This window comes from Symphalangus syndactylus, chromosome 16 (assembly GCF_028878055.3).
Source record: "Symphalangus syndactylus isolate Jambi chromosome 16, NHGRI_mSymSyn1-v2.1_pri, whole genome shotgun sequence".
NCBI lineage: Eukaryota > Metazoa > Chordata > Mammalia > Primates > Hylobatidae > Symphalangus > Symphalangus syndactylus.
In genome coordinates, this window is record NC_072438.2 from 72,390,342 (window position 1) to 72,411,588 (window position 21,247).

At 44.7% G+C, this 21,247-nt stretch overlaps 2 protein-coding genes and 1 pseudogene across 5 annotated transcripts in view; all 3 read right to left on the reverse strand.

Annotated features, from left to right (window-relative positions):
• The window catches only part of PDZD2 (PDZ domain containing 2), a 483,697-nt gene that overhangs the window by 185,430 nt on the left and 277,020 nt on the right, over nt 1–21,247 (reverse strand). The window lies entirely within an intron of this gene.
• LOC129464452 (mitochondrial import receptor subunit TOM7 homolog) lies at nt 4,426–4,825 on the reverse strand. Its single transcript, XM_055245697.2, is given in 2 exon segments — nt 4,426–4,776; nt 4,778–4,825. Coding segments are annotated over 2 exon segments (168 nt in total). The 5' UTR covers nt 4,811–4,825; the 3' UTR covers nt 4,426–4,641.
• On the reverse strand, nt 18,775–19,897 carry LOC129465068 (translationally-controlled tumor protein-like; annotated as a pseudogene).

Here is a 21,247-nt window from a genome sequence, read left to right on the forward strand (position 1 = left end):
CAGCATAGGGCCATCTCAGTTTAAACTTCCATTTGCGTGCAGGGAAGTCCCAGCTCACCCTAACTCAGTCCCCATCCCTCAGGCAGAGACCTGTTCTCTCCTCTTCACGTATTCTCAGCCTCGTGTCTGGTCTCCTCATCTCAGTGAGGGTAGGCATACTGAAATGGCCTGGTTTTCTTCAGGAAAGAGCCATCTTGGGTGAAGACGGAGGAAAGCAATGAGTCACCCTGTGAAATGGGGGAATAGCTGGAGAACAAGTGCATGTCGGTGTGGCCCCGTGACTTGGGTCCTAGACAAGGACACACGTCTCTTTAGGCCCATGGGTTACCTCTGGCTAGTTTTTAGAATCAAGGTCCATTAATGAGTATTAGGTCCATTGAAAAAGATAAGCATAGATCTTGTGGAGCTAGATGGAAAAAAGGGCCAGTCACTTCAGGCAAGGAGAGTCTAACTTCAAAGTAGCAGGGGGCCAAGGTGCGGTGGATCATGCTTGTACTCCCAGCACTTTGGGAGGCCGAGGCAGGTGGATCACCTGAGGTCAGGAGTTCAAGACCAGCCTGGCCAAGATGGTGAAACCCTGTCTCTACTAAAAAATAGAAAAATTAGCTGGGTGTGGTAGCAGGCCCCTATAATCCCAGCTACTGGGGAGGCTGAAGCAGGAGAATCACTTGAGCTTGGGAGGCGAAGGCTGCAGTGAGCCGAGATAGTGCCACTGCACTCCAGCCTGGGTGACAGAGTGAGACCCTATCTCAAACAAACAAACAAACAAACAAAAAACACCCAAAAAAACAAAGTAGCAGAAGGTTTTTATGACTATGAAACAATCCGACACATTCTACCAGAAAGAGCTGGACCAGCCCTGCCCTCACTTTTTTTCTCCCCCATGATGCAACATGGTATTATGTTTTATTATTTTAGATTTAATTTTTTAAAATTTCTACTTTTGTTTTAGATCCAGGGGTATATATGCAGGTTGGCTGCCTGGGTATATTGTATGATGCTGAGGTATAGAGTACAACTGATCCTGTCGCCCAGGTACTACGCATGGTACCCAATAGTTACAGTTTTCAACCCTGGGCCCTGACCCCCTCTAGTAGTCTCCAGCATCTATTGTTGCCATATTTATGTCTATGAATACCCAATGTTTAGCTCCCACATGTAAGTGAGAATAATATGCGGTATTCAGTTTTCTGTTTCTGTGTTAATTTGCTTAGGATGATGGCCTCCAGCGGCATCCATGTTGCTGCAAAAGACATGATTTCATTCTTTTTTATGGCTGTGTCGTATTTCATGGTGTATATATACCACATTTTGTTAATCCAGTCTAGCATTACTGGGCACATAGGTTCATTCCATGTCTTTGCTATTGTGATTAGTGATGAGATGAACATACAAGCACATGTGTCTTTTTGAAAGGATGATTTGTTTTCTTTCAGGTATATACCTAGTATAGAATTGCTGGGTTGAATAGTAGTTCTGTTGTAAGTTCTTTGAGAAATCTCCAAACAGCTTTCCACAGTGGCCAAACTAACTTACATTCACACCAACAGTGTATAAGCATTCGCTTTTCTCCAAAGCCTCCCTAGCATCTGTTATTTTTTAGCTTTTAATTTTTTTTTTTTTTTTTTTTTAGATGGAGTTTCTACCTTGTTGCCCAGGCTGAAGTACAGTGGCGCAATCTTGGCTCACTGCAACCTCCGCCTCCCGGGTTCAAGCAATTCTCCTGCCTCAGCCTCTGGAGTAGCCGGGAGTACAGGCACGCAACACCATGCCTGGCTAATGCTGTATTTTTAGTAGAGATGGGGTTTCGCCATGTTGGCCAGGCTAGTCTTGAATTCCTGACCTCAGGTGATCCGCCCGCCTCAGTCTTCCAAAGTGCTGGGATTACAGGCGTGAGCCATCATGCCTGGCCTGGCTTTTAATTTTTTTTTTTTTTTTTAAGAGACAGGGTCTTGCTCTATTGCCCAGGCTGGGGCACAGTGGTACAATCATAGCTCTCTTCAGCCTCAAACTCCTGGGCTCAAGGGATCCCCTGCCACAGCCTCCTAAGTAGCTAGATTATAGGAACATGCCACCATGCCTGGCTAATTTTTTTTTACTTTCTGTCGAGACAGGGTCTTGCTATGCATTTCCTAGGCTGGTCTTGAACTCTTGGCTTCAAATGATCCTCCCACCTCAGCCTCCAAAAAATGCTAGGATTATAGGCATGAGGCACTTGACTTCACAAATAACTGCCATTGGTGTGAGATGGTATCTCATGGTGGTTTTAATTTGCACTTTTCTGGTGATAAGCAATGTTGAGCATTTTTTCATGTTTGCTGGCCACTTGTATGTCTTCCTTGAGAAATGTCTTTTCCTGTCTTTGGCCCACTTTGTAATTGGGTTATCCTTTTATTGCTTGTTGGCTAGTTGAAGTTCCTTATAGATTCTAGTATTAGACTTTTGTTGGAAACAGAGTTTGTGAGTATTTTATCCCATTCTGTGAGTTGTCTTTTTACTCTGTGGGTAATTTCTTTTGCTGTGCAGAAGCTCTTTAATTAGGTCTTACTTGTCGATTTTTGTTTTTGTTGTATCTGCTTTTGAGGACTTAGCCATCAATTCTCTTCCAAGGCCGACGTCCAGAACGATGTTTCCTAGGTTTTCTTCTAGGATTCTTACTGTTTGAGGTCTTACATTTAAATCTTTAGTCCATGATGAGTTAATTTTTGAAGATGGTAAAAGGTAGGGGTCCAGTTTCATTCTTCTGCATATGGCTAGCCAGCTATCCCAGAACCATGTAGTAAACAGACAGTCCTTTCCTCATTGTTTTTGTTAACTTTGTGGAAGATCAGACGGCTATAGATGTGTGGCTTTATTTCTCGGTTCTCTATTCTGTTCCATTGGTTTGTGTACCTGTTTTTGTACCAGTACCATGCTGTTTTAGTTATTATAGACTTATGTATAGTCTGAAGTCAGGTAATGTGATGCTTCTGGCTTTGTTCTTTTTGCTTAGGATGACTTTCCATGGCCTCATTTAAAGGCATTTGTGCCTCCCTAGCCCCTTAGACCCTCCTGCCAGTCATTGCAGGACATAGATAACTGTTCAGTCCCCGTTTTCCAGCCTGGCTGGCTTGTCAGTCCAATCGATCCTTTGAGTTAGGGGTAGTTTCTTTCTTCACAGAAATTGAGACAATTTTGGTTTTGGAAATTCAATCCAGCTCCACCAGGACGTGAACTCATTCCCAGGAATCCTGCCACAGACATGAAGACCCCCAGGCACAGGCTCCAAGTGTTGGTGACAACACACACCCTACTGGGCAGAAGGAATAAGGAATTTTCTGGGCCAATATCACCAGCCAATTTCAGCTCAAAAATTCTGTCTAATGCCTCAAGGCTCTGGGAGCTCTAAGAAATCAATTTTTCTAAGAATCCTTAAAGACATTTCTCTAAAGCTTCAGGGTATGATCCTGCTGGTGTCCATGAGATCGGCTACCTCTCAAGACCAGAATCAGACAAATAACAAGGGTCTCCTCTAAGCACATGCGCTACATAAACTTGCTGGGAAGATGAAGACTGTCCAGATGAAAAGATTCCCACCACTACAAGGCAACACACGCCAAACGTGAAGCGATGGATAAAGGCAGTGAGGACTCCAGCGTTTCCACAGGGACCTATCATCATGGGCTGGGGGAATCAGGAGCGATTTTTCAGAAGAAGTAGGTCTTCAGGAAAGCCTCAAAGCTGGTTTCTTGCTCTTGACATTGGCCCAAGTTCCAAGCTTCTCCCCATCATGGACAAAAGGAAAGTGGGCTACTCCTCACAGTAGCTGTACCTGGAGACAATTGCATTCTAGCTCAGTCCACCTAATTGGCACCGCACAGCAGGGAGAACAAGCCAAATGGCAGGCTTGTGGAACAGGCATTCTGGGAAGGACGGCAGCCAAGTGGGTTTGGGCTCAGACTGCTGCCCATGCTACGCAGAGCACATGAACTGGACCAGCAGACCAAAGGCCCATCGCAATTCCACTAAGACTGTGGGGAGAGCTTGGAACTGTGGGGAGAGCTTGGAACTGTGGGGAGAGTTTGGAAGCTCCAACTCTTTGTATTTTATGTTTACTGCACTGAACTGTCACTGTCAGTGAAAGCACTGCCATTCATTTGGTTTTCAGAAACTAAAGGCGATGTGGCCATTTCCTCCCTAATGACTTCCCTGAGTGTGGTGCATCTTAATGCCACCGAGTGTGGAGGTGCAGCCCAGGTAGGTCAGAAGCAGGAGACACGACTCTGGTGTTCTTCTCATTCAACAGGGGAATAAGCTTGAAGCTTAGCTCTCACCAGTGTGCTGAAGTGGTCAAGGGCAGTCACTGATGTTGTGCTTCTCCAGGCACCTGTACAGAGTGTGCATTCAACAAATACCCCATGCCACTGTGACTTATCTGCAAGTGTATTGTATTTTTATTTTTTTAACATTGTTAAAAACATTTATTCTGATACATTCTATCATATGTTAGTACAAGTTCCACTCTGCTACAGGTTCATCTGTGAAGAGCCTTGTGCCATCCAACTAGTGACTGAAAGATGTCCCATCTCTTATCCGAGCCAGAGCACACATCTTCCATGCTGTCCGCTGATTGCCTCCAAATCCAGAAGACCAAATAATCCTTTATCCCCAAAGTAGGCTCAAAACAGTTGGTTCAGACATTCCAGGATCTGCACCCCTCTTAAATCCCAGGTAAATCACAAGAGGGATAAAGCCCCAGCGGATGGCAAACTGGCCCCTGTTGAAGAGCTGCTGCAAGTCTCTGCTTGGCCTCTTTGCTCAGCTTCACCATGGCGACGGCTGTGTGGCGCAGGGAGGACCCCTTACAGCAACGACCGCATTGGGAATCCAAAATGGAAAAGTTATTTTTATTTTTACTTATATATTTATTTATTTTTTGAGATGGAGTTTCACTCTTGTTGCCCAGGCTGGAGTGCAATGGCACGATCTCAGCTCACTGCAACCTCTGCCTCCTAAGTAGCTGGGATTACAGGTGCCCACCACCAAGCCTGGCTAATTTTTTGTATTTTTAGTGGAGACGGGGGTTTCACCATGTTGGCCAGGCTGGTCTGGAACTCCTGACCTCAGGTGATCCACCCGCCTCGGCCTCCCAAAGTGCTGGGATTACAGGCATGAGCCACTACGCCCGGCCTGCAAGCACATTTTAGAAGGGCTAGTGAAGAGCTGGGCATGGTGGCTCACGCCTGTAACCCCAGCACTTTGGGAGGTCAAGGTGGGTGGATCACTCACTAGAGGTCAGGAGTTCAAGACCAGCCTGGCCAACATGGTAAAATCCCATGTCTAACTAAAAATACAAAAATCGGCTGGGCCTGGAGGTGCATGCCTGCGGTTCCAGCTACTCAGGAGGCTGAGGCAGGAGAATCACTTGAGCCCGGGAGGCGGAGGTTACAGCAAGCCCAGATCAAGCCACTGCCCTCCAGCCTGGTAGACAGAGTAAGACTCCATCTCAAAAAAACAAAACAAAACCAAAGGCTAGTGAAGCTTCTTTAAATTGGAAAGGTGTGTCTTTCAGAGTAGTTTCCGAGGCTAGTCAAATCCCTTCCTTCCTCGTCTCCGTCTGCTCTTCCGTAAGCTTAACAGTAGCAACATTTAGTTCCCAGTGATGCTCAGTTTTAAAAATTTACTGCATTCAGGGTGTAATTTCCAGATCTCAAAATAATTCCTCTTGAAGACAAAACAAAAACAAAAAACAGACCCTTAAGCTTACTAAGTCTCCATTATGATAAAAAATATATATATGTAAGTCTTTCTTATTCAAGTGGGGAAGAGTAAGAGCGTAGCCTGTGGAGGAAGAAATCTATCAAAAACCACATTAGGCTCAATGACATGTTTGGGCTCAGAGCTGTACTTTCCAGGTATTTCTCATCTTTACCATGAAGAATCCTCTCTTGGAATCACATCCATTCTGTGGTAGTAGGAACTTGACTCACAAAACCACAGCTTTCCGAAACATTGGCAAGGAAGTTGGGTCATATATGGAAATTTCTTTCTATGAGCCTCTGAACAATCAGTTATTTGTTTCCCCCTTTTTTCCCACAAGAAGAATTTTCTCTAAATAATTGGAGGAGATTTCCCATGGGAATCAGGCAATGGTGACTTCCAGGTCTTAAACTCTATCTAAAACAGTGTGAAAACAAAAGACACAAGAATGTGCCTGGCTGGCCTGTAACAATGCAAATTCTGGCAGTAAGAACAACAGCCAAAGTGTGGAACTTCTAGTACTTCTAGTACCTCAGAGGAGGGCGGGCACTAGGGCAAAGCCTCTCTGGTTTGTATTTAACTAAGAAAGTGTAATCCTCCCAGCATTGACCAACTAAAGCTTAAATTTTCTATGACCTATGGAAAAAAGTTTGCAAAAAGCCTTCATAATCTAAGTAAGTAGCAAGAATATCAGACTCTGTAAGAAAAGATATTCGGCTCAAGGGCTTCGAAAAAAAATTTTTTTTTGAGATGGAGTCTCACTCTGTCACCCAGGTGGGAGTGCAGTGGCACAATCTCGGTTCACTGCAACCTCTGCCTCACAAGCTCAAGCGATCCTCCTGCCTCAGCCTCCTGAGTACCCGGGACCACAGGGGCAGACCAACACACCCAGCTAATTTTTTTTTTTTTTTGTATTTTTGGGAGAGACAGCGTTTCACTATGCTGCCCAGGCTGGTCTCGAACTCCTAAGCTCAAGTGATCCACTTGCCTTGGCCTCCCAAAGTGCTGGGATTACAGGCGTGAGCCACTGCACCCGGCCTTAAGAGCTTCAAAATTATTTTTAGCTGTATAATCATTTGAGCATAGTTCACACATCAATTTCAGCGTGCCCACAGAAGGCTAAATGCTTCATAGAGCACTGTACATTAATGGCAGAGAATATTGAGGATTTTAAATCACAGATGGAGGAGAGTTGGGATTCAAACTCCCAACCAAATCAGGTCTGCCTGATAACAAATCCTATGTTCTTTCTTCTCTGGCACCAGGCTTTGACTATGTCCCGTTTGTCACAGAGGATCTAAGCGAGTCCTCCATGAAACCTCTTAAGGGGGACAGAATGTTTTGTGAAAAGACAGTGAGCATACAGATGTTTACAGCAGCTTCATTCGTAATTGCCAAAACTTGGAAATGACCAAGATGTCCTTGAGTAAGTGACTAGATAAACCGCAGCACACGCAGACAATGGAGTATTACATGGCACTGAAAAAGAAATGAGCTACCAAGGAACGAAGACATGAAGGAAACTTAAGGGCATGTTACTAAGTGAAAGCAGCCAATCTGAAGGGGCTATCTGTGATATGATTCCAACGATATGACATTCTGGAAATGGCAAAATTATGGAGACAGTAAAAAGATCCCTGGGTGCCAAGTGTTGGAGGGAAAAAGGGAAAAATGGGCACAGAGGATTTTTAGGGCAGTGAAACTTCTCTGTATGATAATGATGGATACATGACATTATACATTTGGTGTGTCATCATACACACCACCACGCCTGGTTCATTTAAAAAAATTGTTTTTTAGAGACAGGTTTTACTATATTTCCCAGGCTGGTCTCAAATTCCTGGCCTCAAGTGATCTTCCTGTCTCAGTCTCCCCTACAGCCCAGATTACAGGTGTGAGCCACCATGCCTGGACTTATTTTTTTTTTTTTTTAATGTATAACACCAAGAGTGAACCCTAATATACACTGTGGACATTGGGTGATTATAAGATGTCAATGGAGGTTCATCAATTTTAACAAATGCACCACTCCAGTGGGGGCCACTGATCATGCGGGAGGCTGTACATGTGTGGGGAAAGGAGATATATAGGAAATCTCTAACTTTTGCTCAGAAAAAATTATTTATTTATTTTTATTTATTTTTGAAACCGGGTCTCGCTCTGTTACCAAGGCTGGAGTGCAGTGGCGCACTCATAGCTCACTGTAGCCTCAACTTCCTGGGATCCAGCAATTCTCCCACCTTAGCCCCCCGAGTAGCTGGGATTATAGGTGCATGCCACTATGACTGGCTAACTTTTGTATTTCTGGTAGAGACGTGGTTTTGTCATGTTGCCCACGCTGGTCTCGAACTCCTGAGCTCAAGAAGGCCACCCACTTTAGCCTCCCAAAGCCCCTGGCCAGAAAAAAACTTAAAAAGGCTGGGTCTTGCTCTGTCACCCAGGCCAGAATGCAGTGGCACAGTCATAGCTCACTGCAGCCTCAAAGACCTTGGCTCAAGCAGTCCTCCTGCCTCATCCTCCCAGGCAGCTGAGACTATAGGCACACACCACTACGCCTGGTTCATAAAAAAAAAAAAAATTGTTTTTTAGAGACGGGTTTTACTATACTTCCCAGGCTGGTCTCAAATTCCTGGCCTCAAGTGATCTTCCTGTCTCATTCTCCCCTATAACCCAGATTACAGGTGTGAGCCACCGTACCTGGCCTTTTCTTTTTCCTTTTTTTTCTTTATCAATTTTGCTGTGAACTTAAAACTGCTCTAAAAAATTTAAGTCTTAAGAGAGAGACGGCCGGGCGCTGTGGCTCACGCCTGAATCCCAGCACTTTGGGAAGCTGAGGCAGGCAGATCACCTGAGGTCAGGAGTTCGAGACCAGCCGGGCCAACATGGTGAAATCCTGTCTCTACCAAAAATACAAAAATTAGCTGAGTGTGGTGAGGTGTGCCTGTAATCCCAGCTACTAGGGAGGCTGAGGCAGGAGAATTGCTTGAACCCGGGACACAGAGGGTGCAGTGAGCCAAGATCATACCGCCGCACTCCAGCCTAGTCAAGACTCTGTCTCAAAAAAAAAAAAAAAAAAAAAAGACGATGAGCTTGAGTTAAACAATTATGGGGCTAAACTTAGCATTCCTGCTCACTAGCCATATGAATAATAACTAAATGTTTCAATGCCTCAGTTTCCTCATATGAAAATGTGCGATGTAGCTGCAGAGGTTTTGCTAAAATCAAGAGACAGTGCTTTAGATCATCTCAGTGCCGGCCACAGTAGGCATCTGTCAAGCTGTGGTTACAGTGACTCTCCAGTGAAACCTACTCAGTCCTCCATCAGTTTCTTCGCATTTCAATCTTTCTGCTGTTTTGGCTTATTTACATCACTAACCAAATTATACATAGCTTGTCCTGGTTTAATTGAAAGTGACAAAGGGGAAAGTGGGAAATGAAAACAGAGAGCTCAGTGCACAGCTGTGTTAAAAGACTCAGAAGTCAGCACTCAGCGGTTCCCAAAGGGGCTGCCAGCTCCAATCAGGCCACCAGTTACTTGACAAGAGGAGGAAGCCGGGAACCACATGCCACCCAGGATTCCCCTGGAAAAGCTACGCAAAACACCCACTCTTGGAGTAGCACAGAAAAGCCTCCTGATCATCTTGCTGGCTAAGTGCCGGTGCCATCAACGAGATCTTGGGCGTCCACTCAGAAGGGAACTGCACTTTCCTCCTCAAGAGCACTAGAAGCTTCATCTTTTTATTTTCCAAATTATTTCCTGGTTAGGGATGAGCCAAGTCTAACGGAAGACAAAAGAATTGTAATGATTAAGGCTACCCTAAAAATCAAAAGACAAGCTTAAACTGGCATGATTAACCATACTATTTAAAAAGAAAGGTTATCCCTGAGACAGTCAGAACCCCAGGCATCTTTTCTGTCCTTTCCATTTGCTGACTGTAATAAACCTCAAAGGAGAATTCTGAAATGCCCAAAATGATGCCCATGAATGATTTCCAGATGGTTCTTTCTCTATCTTCACTTTTCAATCCCAGGAACTCTGTTCACCCTCGTTGGTTCTGTGTCATATGTAAGGAATTGACATTTCCAAAGGAACATGCCAGTGACCTTTCACCCAGCTCAGTGCCTTTCCTTTCCCCAAGGGACTCCTCTTCAGTCTTGATATGGTTTGGATTTGTGTCCCTGCCAAATCTTATGTAAATTTTAATCCCCATTGTTGGAGGAGGGACCTGTGGGAGGTGGCAGGATCATGGGGGTGGATCTCCCCCTTGCTGTTATCATGATAGTGAGTTCTCATGAAATCTGGTTGTTTAAAAGTGTGAGGCACCTCTCCCTTTGCTCTCTGGCTCCTGTTCTGGCCATTTAAGATGTGCCTGCTCCCCTTCACCTTCTGCCATGACTATAAGTTTCCTGAGGCCTCCCCAGAAGCAGGAGCCTGGCCGGGCATGGTGGCTCGCCTGAGGTCACGAGTTTGAGACCAGCCTGGCCAACTTGGTGAAACTCCATCTCTACTAAAAATACAAAATTAGCTGGGTGTGGGGGCACACGCCTGTAGTCCCATCTACTCGGGAGGCTGAGACAGAATTGATTGAACCTGGGAGGCAGGGCTGCAGTGAGCCAAGATCGCGCCATTGTACTCCAGCCTGGGCGACAGAGCGAGTCTCTGTCTCTAAAAAATAAAAATAAAAAATAAAAATAAAAAAAGCAGAAGCCTGTACAGCCTGCGGAACTGTGGGCCAATTAAACCTCTTTTCTTTATAAATTACCCAGCTTCAGGTATGTCTTTAGAGCAGTGTGAGAACAGACGAATACAAGTCTCACAGGCACCTCTACTCTGAGCTCTTGGGAAATCCTTCCAGAATTTCTTTATTTCTATACAACCTTCAGTGGAAAGGGATATTTAATGTTTATTTTTGAGAAAGGGTCTCACTCTGTCACCCAAGCTGGAGTGCAGTGGTGTGAACATGGCTCACTGCAGCCTCAACCTCCTGGGCTCAAGTGATGATCCTGCCTCAGCCTCCTCAGTAGCTGGGACTGCAGGCACCCATGCCAGGGTAAGTTTTGTATCTTTTGTAGCGACAGGGTTTCGCCATGTTGCCCAGGCTGGCCTCAAGCAATCCTCCCACCTTGGCCTCCCGAAGTGCTGAGATTATAGACATGAGCCAGTGCACCCATCCAGATCTCACTTTTTATTTCCTTCTTAACTCTCCTTGGCCACAAGTTTACAATATTCTCTACCTGACAAGTGTCAGATGCAATAATCGTCCCACTACTGTGGCTCCCAAGGGTTTTCTGGATCCAGTGCAAACTCCTGAACGTGGCCACTAAACCCTTCAACTGGCTCACCCTGTTTTCCTTGCCAGCTCCATCTGGTTTCCTCCATCTTGTGTGGCAAGATACTGTGTCCCCACCCTTGTTTAAGAGGTAGTGCCTGTCCCTCATCGACCTCCTTCCACTCTTGCCAGCCTAAGTTCCCCACATTTGCACATGGTTTTATGGAGTTTATAAACAGTTTCACACAAACTGGGCCTGTCATGATGACGGTTAGCACAGGGCTCTCACTAAAACCAGATGGATGCTGGTAGGAGGCTCACACTCACTCAAGTGAACTGTCCCATCAAGCCTGTAAGTCCCCTCCCTTCCCCAGGCATCTGGACACTAATTTTTATCTCTAGCCAGATGAAATGCCCTTGCCCAGGAACAGCTAAGCAAGGGGGTTTTGCACTGGTTCTATGCAGAGCACAAGGCCTCCAAAGAGAATCAGGGAACACCCAGGGATCCGTGAAGAAAACAGCTGAACACGTGCAAGGTCACAGTCTTGCAAAACTGACACTCGAGCCAGGGCAAGCCCAATCTAAAAATAGATGCACCTGAATTGGGACATCAGAAGGTACCAGAAGGCGCAAGAACACCACACCTAGTTCATCTGGCCTCACTTGCTGGGCTGGGACAGCCAGCGCTCTGGGTATGAGGCAACAAAAAGATGAACAGGCATTGTCATTCAACCCTTGCTCAAGGGCAATCGGGGACCCAGTGGGAGTAGAACCAGGCCTCTACACCTGACTGTGAGTACACAAAGGCACCTTCCCCAGAGGGGTTGAGCCTGCTCTACGCAAATGCAACTGAAGTAGGGAAGCCAACCCTTGGATACAGCCAACTGTCTCTGAATGACACTGAAGGAGACGAGCCTGCTCCGGGCAGGGCAACCAAAGCCACCAACACAGACACCAATGCCTTACTCCAGGATGGACTAATGATGAAGGCTTTTTATTTTGTAAACACAGTGTTCTGCAGCCAGAAAATGTCCAGGAGAAAAAACAAGATGGAAAAATAAATTCCAGCATTAAAAGCAAAACAAAAAAACAAAAATCAGTTGTTTACCTTCCACAGATTCAGTCTTTAGACTTTATGAGCACCTACAATCATCAGGAACACATATGGGGCCCCTATCCAACATTCTCTCTCCCACTGTCCCCCCAACACACATATAAGCTGACACTTGGAGTCCCTGCCAAGCCAATCTCCAATAAATTCTTAAAAACAAAAGGCTCCGAATAAAAGATTTCAGAACAAAGCTCCGATCTGTAGGTGCACTGTAAAAGGGAAGTTTTCCCCATGGACAGAATGAAATCAGGACTGGGCTCAGATAGAAAGGCCCAGTGGATATTAACCTGTGTGCATACCACTGGTCCTTTCATCTGTTTTTCAAAAACAGACCTGAAAGGAGTAATATCTGTCTTTACGAAGAGTAAGTGTTTGAAAAAAAATTCACACACACACACAAATCGGAATTCCCTTCTCCCACACCCTGGGCCCTGGGTCTTTGCAACTCACTGGCCTGTATATAGAGCAAACGGTAAGCTTGCCCGCCTTCAGGGTGTTCTCTCCCAAACCCAGAAATGCCCTTCTCCTGGGGGCACAGCAGGGCTTTCCCAGAGAGTTTGCCTGCGTCTAGGCTAAAATGTCTGGATGCAAGACAAAGACGGTTCTTTTAGTCAAGAGCCCAGAGGACAAGTAGCAAGGAATAGAGGAGACTCCTGGCCTCAGGGTTTGCTGTCTCTGTGGAGAACACCCCCTAGCACAGAAGGTCCATAACTGGTTAACTGCGGAATCAGCAGAATCTGAGGGCCACGAGGCTGAATCTGATAGAAAGGGCCAAGTGTAGATGCCACAGGCTCATCATTTTTTTGCCTGGATGTCACAGCAGCAATCTAATAACACGTGGGGATTTCAAGTGAGGGATGCTTCTCCAATTGGAAAGTAGGCATCAGGAGTGTAGGTGGCATCTGGTCCCAGTATTCCTTTGCAGCATTGCACAGTTCTGGAAACACCCAACATCCTCTCTGTTGTTTAGAAAGTAATGGTATCCAATGAAGACCCCCTACAGCTTCTAAAAGAAATAGGAATTCAACTCTAAAACTTTGCCCCTCTCACAGGGACAACTAGGTACATATTTTCACCACTTCAGGCTTTCCCCACCCCCTACATTTTGCTGAACTTAACCTCTGTATACATTAATCCCCGCCAGGCTCACTGTAAATATTTCATGCTACCTCCACTCCTGTATGAGCACATGTCAGAATTACTGAGGCTGCTAAGCCTGAATTTAGGTTTGCTTCACCAGCTTTCTATGTCAATTCTGTGTTAAGAAGTGGTCCTATACACAGCATAGCCTCAATTTCAATAGAACACCACCTGGAACAAAAACAGTCTTTGTCATTGAATTATTGTCTCCGTTTCATCATCTAAGAAAATGGCATTAGCAATGGCACCAGATTTCATTGGGGTACCCTTTCTCACATTGACATCTGTCCTCTGAAAGTTTCAAAGTTGTCCTCTGAGACATGTTCCACCTACTCCTAAATTTTTCCTTTTCAAAATGAGATCCCTGTGTTAGGGTCAGAATTTTTTTTTTTTTTGAGATGGAGTCTCACTCTGTCCCCCAGGCTGGAGTGCAGTGGTGCAATCTCGGCTCACTGCAACCTCCGCCTCCTGGGTTCAAGCAATTCTCTGCCTCAGCCTCCTGAGTAGCTGAGATTAAGGTGCCCACCACCATGCCCAGCTAATTTTTGTATTTTTAGTAGAGACGGGGTTTCACCATCTTGGCCAGGCTGGTCTTGAACTCCTGACCTCGTGATCCACCCGCCTCAGCCCCCCAAAGTAGTGGGATTACGGGCGTGAGCCACCGCGCCCGGCCAGGATCAGAATATTGAGTATGACTTACTGGAATGACAATGCAATAAACTTTATTTAGTCATTCTAATTTTGAAAAAACCTCCAAGTTTTAATGTTTTGGAGCCGTGTAGGCATGTGCCACTTGAGCAGAGAATTTCATTAGCTGTTTAATTCTGGGATCACGTGGCACTGGAAAAGTTCATTGGGGCACACTGTGGTTGGGTTGGTAGCCACTGAAGAGTTACAGACACTGACATTCCTGTCACCCAGAGGCAGGGAGTGACATCTGGCTCTAGCTTTTAGCAGTAGAGAGTGTGTGCTGGGGGTAAGGGAGAGGTTGGAGAATGACACAATTAAAATGCAAATGTTCCTCTGCTTGCTGCTAAATGAACCTTGAAGGAAAATTAATACATAAATTGCAAGCCTCTGGCAAAATCAAGACTTCAAGATTACCAGAAAAATGCAAACTAAAATCCTTCACGACTCTACTTCTAATATTGTGTAAGCTCTAAACCCTAGCCATAGTGAACAATGGTGTTAAAGAAACAGATTTGGTTTTTCCCCCTGCAACTTTGACCTGCTTATTCACCTGATGATGTCAACTACCCATGTGATTATCAAACTAAGAAAGACAGAAACTCACACTGGCAGCAAGAGCCATGGGGAACGGCCCCACCCAGTAGGTTCATGGTTTCTAGAAATGCCCAGAAGTTAACATTATAATAGTATGAATCAGACACTGCATCCAGAGTTTGTACATTTCTTATAGTAACTCTTAGGGTCTTAGCTTTTGTATTTTTCAATTGTACAAACTAGATAATTAATCAGAGATATGAATTCAATTTGCCTAAAGTCCTCAGTTAGTAATGCAAACCATGGGCTAAATCTTAGCTTTGTGTTTCTTTCCCCTTGATACATTTTTTTTTTCCCCCAAGGAAGTTTCACTCTGTCATCCAGGCTGGAGTGCAGGGGCATGATCTCAGCTCACTGCAACCTCTGCCTCCCAGGTTCAAGCAATTGTTGTGCCTCAGCCTCCTGAGTGGCTGGGACTACAGGCATGTGCCACCACGCCCAGGGTTTTGCCATATTGGCCAGGCTGGTCTTGAACTCCTGACCTCAAGCAATCCACCTGCCTCAGCCTTCCAAAGTGCTGGGATTACAAGCATGAGCCACCACATCTGACCTGATACTATTCTTCTAATCAACAGTATTTTCTTCAAGTCTCCTTATTTTCAGATCGTGGGCCTAAGTGTGATGCTTTTCTCAAAGGCAACTGAAAACCTGTACCCTAAAAGAAGGATGCAATGTTTTTCATATAAAAAAAGACACTAAACTTTTGTTCACTGGGTACATTTGTTATCCTTGCACTCAGCATGTGGGACCCAGCAGATGAAAGCCTGAACTTCAGAGAGAAACGTGGGAATGGAAGGTTATGTTCCTCACCCTATGAACTCCAAATAGTATACCAGACTTCAGAAGAAGGGCTTCCTCCACTAAAACAAAACGTAATTTCAGAAAGTACCATCATGCTAGAGAGACACCTCCATGGAGTGGGTTTCCTCTGAGTGGTTGAGCAGTTTTTTCACTTTGGACCCTCATGTTAGTCCCACTGTTAGCCATATCGGCTACAGGAGAAGAAATAGAACAAGGCGAACCTTCTCTAGCGTGTCAATTGTGGGGTTTGGCTACACTTAGACAAGCACAGAAATGTCAATCAATTCAGTCTGTATCCACCAAAGCACTAGAGAATGAGGCACAAATGAGATACCCATCTGTTATGGTCTGAATCTTTGTGTTCCTCCAAAATTGGAGGAACCCTCTTCGGGGTTAGGATTTTAGCATACAAATTTTGGGAGGCCCACCTCGGCCTCCAAGGTACGATATTAGGAGGTGGGGCCTTTGGGAAGTGATAAGGTCATAAAGGAGGAACGCTCATGAGTGGGATTAGTGTCCTTATGAAAGAGACCCTAGAGAACTTCCTGGCCTCTTCCACCATATGAAGATCCAGCAAGAAGGTACCATCTATGAACCAGAAAGCAGACCCTCACCAGACACTGAATAAGCTAACACCTGGATCTTGGACTTCCCAGCCTCTAGACTATGGGAACTAAGTTTGTTACTTATAAGCCATCTCATTTACGGTATTTGTTATAGTAGACCAAATGGACTAAGACACTGTCTGGTCTTTGTGTAGTAGAGCCGAGGCTGGGGCTGGGGCCGGGACCAGGGTGGATTAAGCACAGCAGACACTGTAGACTCATTCGCTCAATCCCCATTTAGCAGAAAATGTGAAACGACCATATCCTGTTGCAGCCAGAGTGCAGGCATGTGAGCTTATTTCCACCAATCAGAAGCATCCCAGTATAACCTGGATGCAGCGTGAGTGACAGAGGTGGCAAGGGTCACCCATTGTGATCCAGGCTTTCTGAGGAGCACGGCAGAAGAGAAGCGCAGTCCTGGCATTCATTCCCTCAGCTCCTGGGGACTCAGCAGCCAGCGGAGGCAGCATGCTAGAACAGACCCGTGGTGTGGTCTGGCTCTTTTCCTGGCTCCATCACATCCAAGCCTGATTCTTGGTTCTTCCCAGAACTTCTGCGAACCACCTAACCAACAACCTTTAACACATCCCTTTCTGCTTAAACTAGCTACAGGAATTTCTGTTGTTTGCAGCCAAAAGTCCTGCCAGACTCGGCAAGAAAACAGAGAAACGAAAGGAAGCGGGAAGGACTGTAGGAGCCAGCTGACAGGGGCGATGCAGTGGCCACGTGCTCCAAGTCAGGGGCTTCTGAACCTAGTTCTGTATGCCCAGTGAGGCCACATGGTGGCATCCACAGAACAGAAGCTTTAGCGATGGCTCCAGAAAGGTTGAATCTCAACTCTACTGCCCCAGGCTCTATATTGTGCTGGACAAGTTTCTCATATTATCTGAGCCTGAATTGATTCATCTACAAAACTAGAATACTACTCTCCTTATGGAGTGTTTCAGAGAAAATAACTCTAGGTAATATGTCAACAGCCTAGTACAATGCCTAGTGACCAGCAGTTGTTTCAGAAATAGTACAACTATCCCATCAAATCGTCACAAATTGATTTGGCTTACATACCATACATGTCAAAATATAAGGTTATATTTTCTCTTCTCTAACATTCTTATAAAAGAGGAAGTTGTTATATATTTGAGTCTGTACAAATTATATTATGAACCTCTTTCAATTATATTAATTTGGATGACAAATTACTATTTGGAGAAGACACAATTATCTCATAACCAGTGGGAATTTTAGACACTTAAACAGAACTGGTTTAAAATAAAGGGGGGAAATCAATTTAATATTAAATTTAACAATTATTCCTAGGGGAAATAATCTCACCATCTTAAGTGCAATATTTTCTCGTAGCAGAGTAGCACGGTGGTTAAAAGCAGGAACTGGCTGGGCGCAGTGGCTCATGCCTGTAATCCCAGCACTTTGGGAGTCTGAAGCAGATGGATAGCTTGAGGTCAGGAGTTCGATACCAGCCTGGCCAACATGGTGAAACCCCGTCTCTACTAAAAATACAAAAAAAAAAAATAATAATGGCCGGGTGTGGTAGCTCACGCCTGTAATCTCAACACTTTGGGAGGCCGAGGCAGGTGAATCACGAGGTCAGGAGTCCAAGACTAGGCTGGCCAACATGGTGAAACCCCATCTCTACTAAAAATACAAAAAAAATTAGTTCGGGATAGTGGTAGGAGCCTGTAATCCCAGCTACTCAGGAGACTGAGGCAAGAGAATCGCTTGAACCCAGAAGGCAGAGGTTGCAGTGAACGGAGATTGTGCAACTGCACTCCAGCCTGGGTGACAGAGTGACACTCTGTCTCAAAAAAAAAAAAAAAATTAGCCAGGTATGGTGGTGGGGCACCTGTAATCCCAGCTGCTTGGGAGGCTGAGTCATGAGAATTGCTTGAACCTAGGAGGCAGAGGTTGCAGTGAGGCGAGGTCGCACCACTATACTCCAGCCTGGGTGACAGAGCAAGACTAAATCTCCAAAAAAAAAAAAAAAAAAAAGCAAGAACTCCGGAGCTCCACAGCTGGTTTTGAATCTTGGCTCTGCCTTCTTTCATGAGCTATGTGACTTTGGGCACATAGCTAAGTTATTTGACCTTTCTGAAACTTAGTTCCCTGAATAAAGTGAGATAAGGTATCAAATCTCACAGATTTCTCAGCATAAATGAGTTAATACATGTAAGGCACCTATGACAGTATTTGGCACGTAGTAAACGCATCCATAAATGTTAAGCCATTTTCAATTATAGGATGAAGGGATGGAGGAACTGTGGCAGAGTTATATGAATACTTGTGGCCTTGGATAAAATGTCCAGTGACAGCACCATCCATGAATATAAATATTACAGTCTTTCAAATAATAAAGATGGAAAGCAATACACTCTTAAAATTGACTCAGCTGACTCAAAATTTGGCTCTGATTATTTGGATAAATTTGTTTCATAAACTATATGAGTGGGTAAAGGAAAATTCAAAAGTAATGTCATTTAAATTTTAAATGTGATTTTAATTATATATGTGAATATTAGAGCTATACATGACTATTTCATGTATATCACTGTTAGTAGTAGTAAACTGAATTGTTATCCTATTAGTATACTAAATATAGTATTTCATGTATATTAATGTTGGCCAAAAACCTTTTTGTATCTCTTGCTTATTATGTATGGGGCTTATAGTCTACTGTATGGGGTAAAAGAAAATGTTCTTCTCTTTTTTTTTTTTTTTATCAGCGTAGAAAATGCAAACTGTTATCAAAAAGCATCTTAACCACATGTCCCTGCTCCCCCAACTAATGCCCTTATCTCTTTTGCTTAGATTTTTTTAGTTTAAATCCATTTTATTTTTAGACAAGCTACATGACATGCTTTTCTTAAAACACTGCCTCTATTCCAAATAAAGCATGGTCAAAATAAATGAAGAGCTCAAGATGACATCATTCCCATTTTCTTAAGTCCTCTTGTTGTGTGGATGACAAGCTGCAGCCAGTTACGATGACAGGTGATACGTCCAAAGTAATTGCCAAATTTGTTAACATTTTCCCATTTCTAAATCATCCTCAAAGAAAATCACATATGGAGTCATGCCATCCTCCCCAGTAGTCCAGTAGAGCAACCACGCCACCAGGATTTATGCTTCCCCAAGTACAGAAAGAACTGGTAGCTTTTTGTTTTGAGACACAGTCTTGCTTTGTTACCCAGGCTGGAGTGCAGTAATCTCAGCTCATTGCAGCCTCCGCCTCCAGGGTTCAGCAATTCTCCCACCTCAGCCTCCCGAGTAGCTGGGATTACAGGTGTGCACCAACCACAGCCAGCTAATTTTCTGTATTTTTGGTAGGGACAGGGTCTCACTATGTTGCCAAGGCTGGTCTCAAACTCCTGAGCTCAAGTGATCCTCCCGCCTCGGCCTCCCAAAGTACTGGGATTATAGGCGTGAGCCACCACGCCCGGCCAGAACTTGTCGTTATTGAAATTACTAAGGATGTGCTTGACATGTTCTGCAGCCCCTGTCATAAAAGGTTTTACTCTTTCTGGTCTGTTCTTCAAGTTTGTCTTTGATTGATTTCACGTAACCTTTGATGTATTTCTTGTAGGCTTCTCTGGTGAAGCTAGTTTCCTCAAAGTGACGGTTCATGACAGTATCAACAACAGCCGTTACTGTGCTTTCCGCACCCTCGCCCTTGGGGCCTTCAGCGGAGGCATTTCCACCAATGAGCGAGTCATCAGTGTTACACTCTCTCCTACTGACCATCTTCCCCTCCATTTCCAGGCACAGCCAGTATGGTATCTCCCGGATCTCGTGAACACACCTAATCATGGCTGACCAGGTCCCGGTAGATAAGCATGATGGCGGCTGATGGCAGCTAAAGGGAGACGACCAGTGGCGCTGCCTTGGAGGAGCCTGGAGCTCAGAGCTGCGCTCGTGGGGAGCGGGGGCGGGGAGGCCTTGCTTAGATTTCAAACAAAAAAAGGATCAAACCAAAATAAAGAAAATAGAGGGAAATGTAGACTGTCTTTGAGCATTTTAAATATACATAAAATCTCCAACATGGATAAAGATGTTGTTCAATTCTATTTACTACCTGATCCTTTTCCTTTTTTCTTTTTTTTCTTTTTTTTTTGAGAGGGAGTCTCGCTCTGTTGCCCAGGCTAGAGTGCAGTGGCAGGATCTCGGCTCACTGAAGCCTCTGCCTCCCGGGTTCAAGCAATTCTCCTGCCTCAGCCTCCTGAGTAGCTGGGATTACAGGCATCCACCACCACGCCTGGCTAATTTTTGTATTTTTAGTAAAGACGGGGTTTCACCATATTGGCCAGGCTGGTCTCAAACTCCTGACCTCGTAATCTGCCCGCCTCGGCCTCCCAAAGTGCTGGGATTATAGGCATGAGCCACCGGGCCCAGCCACCTGATCCTTTTCTTATGCCTTCATTTAATTGGGAGATCCTTTTCTTATGCCTTCATGTAATTGGGAGTGGGGGTGGAGATTAAGGAATAAAATCCAACTAAAATAGCAAGACTTTCTTCATAAGGCATGAAACATCAAACATAGAAAATATTGTATTTCACAGTGTCCTCTCTCATCTGTACTTCATGGGAAATAGATGGATGAATTCGGGCTGATAATCTACTACAAGTAGCTATCAGTGGGTCTCTTGAAGGAAAGGCACAATAACCCAGATGGGTGTATTAACCAGAGCCTTTATGTCATTTATGACTAATACTATGAACTGCGTCCCCTCTCAAAATACACTTAGAGCCCTAATCCCCAATGTGATAGTATTTGGAGATAATATCTTTGGGAGGTAATTAGATTTCAGTGAGGTCAAGGAAGGGACCCTATGAAGGGATTAGTGCCCTTATAAGAGATGCCAGACAGCTTGCTTCCTTGCTTTCCCTGCCATGTGAAGACAGTGAGAAGACAGCCATCTACAACCCAGGAAGACAGCCCTCACCAGAAACCAACCATGCTGGTACTTTTGTCTTTCCAGCCTCCAGAACTGCGAGAAAATAAATGTCTATCATTACAGCCATGCAGTATTTTGTTATGCCACCCTGCACAATGACAGGTAAGGAGCATGGCCACTTAAAACATTAAGAAGTCATCATAACCAAACTGCCAACAAAACAATCATCCACTATAACAAGACAAATCCCTTTGTGTTGATCTTTTTCTCAGTTCTCGATTATAAACTTGGGCTAACCAAGCATTCTACCCAGAATTAGATGGATAGTACAACTTTCAAAGTTTAGACATAACATTTAATCTAATTCTTATTGGATATGAGCCCATCCAA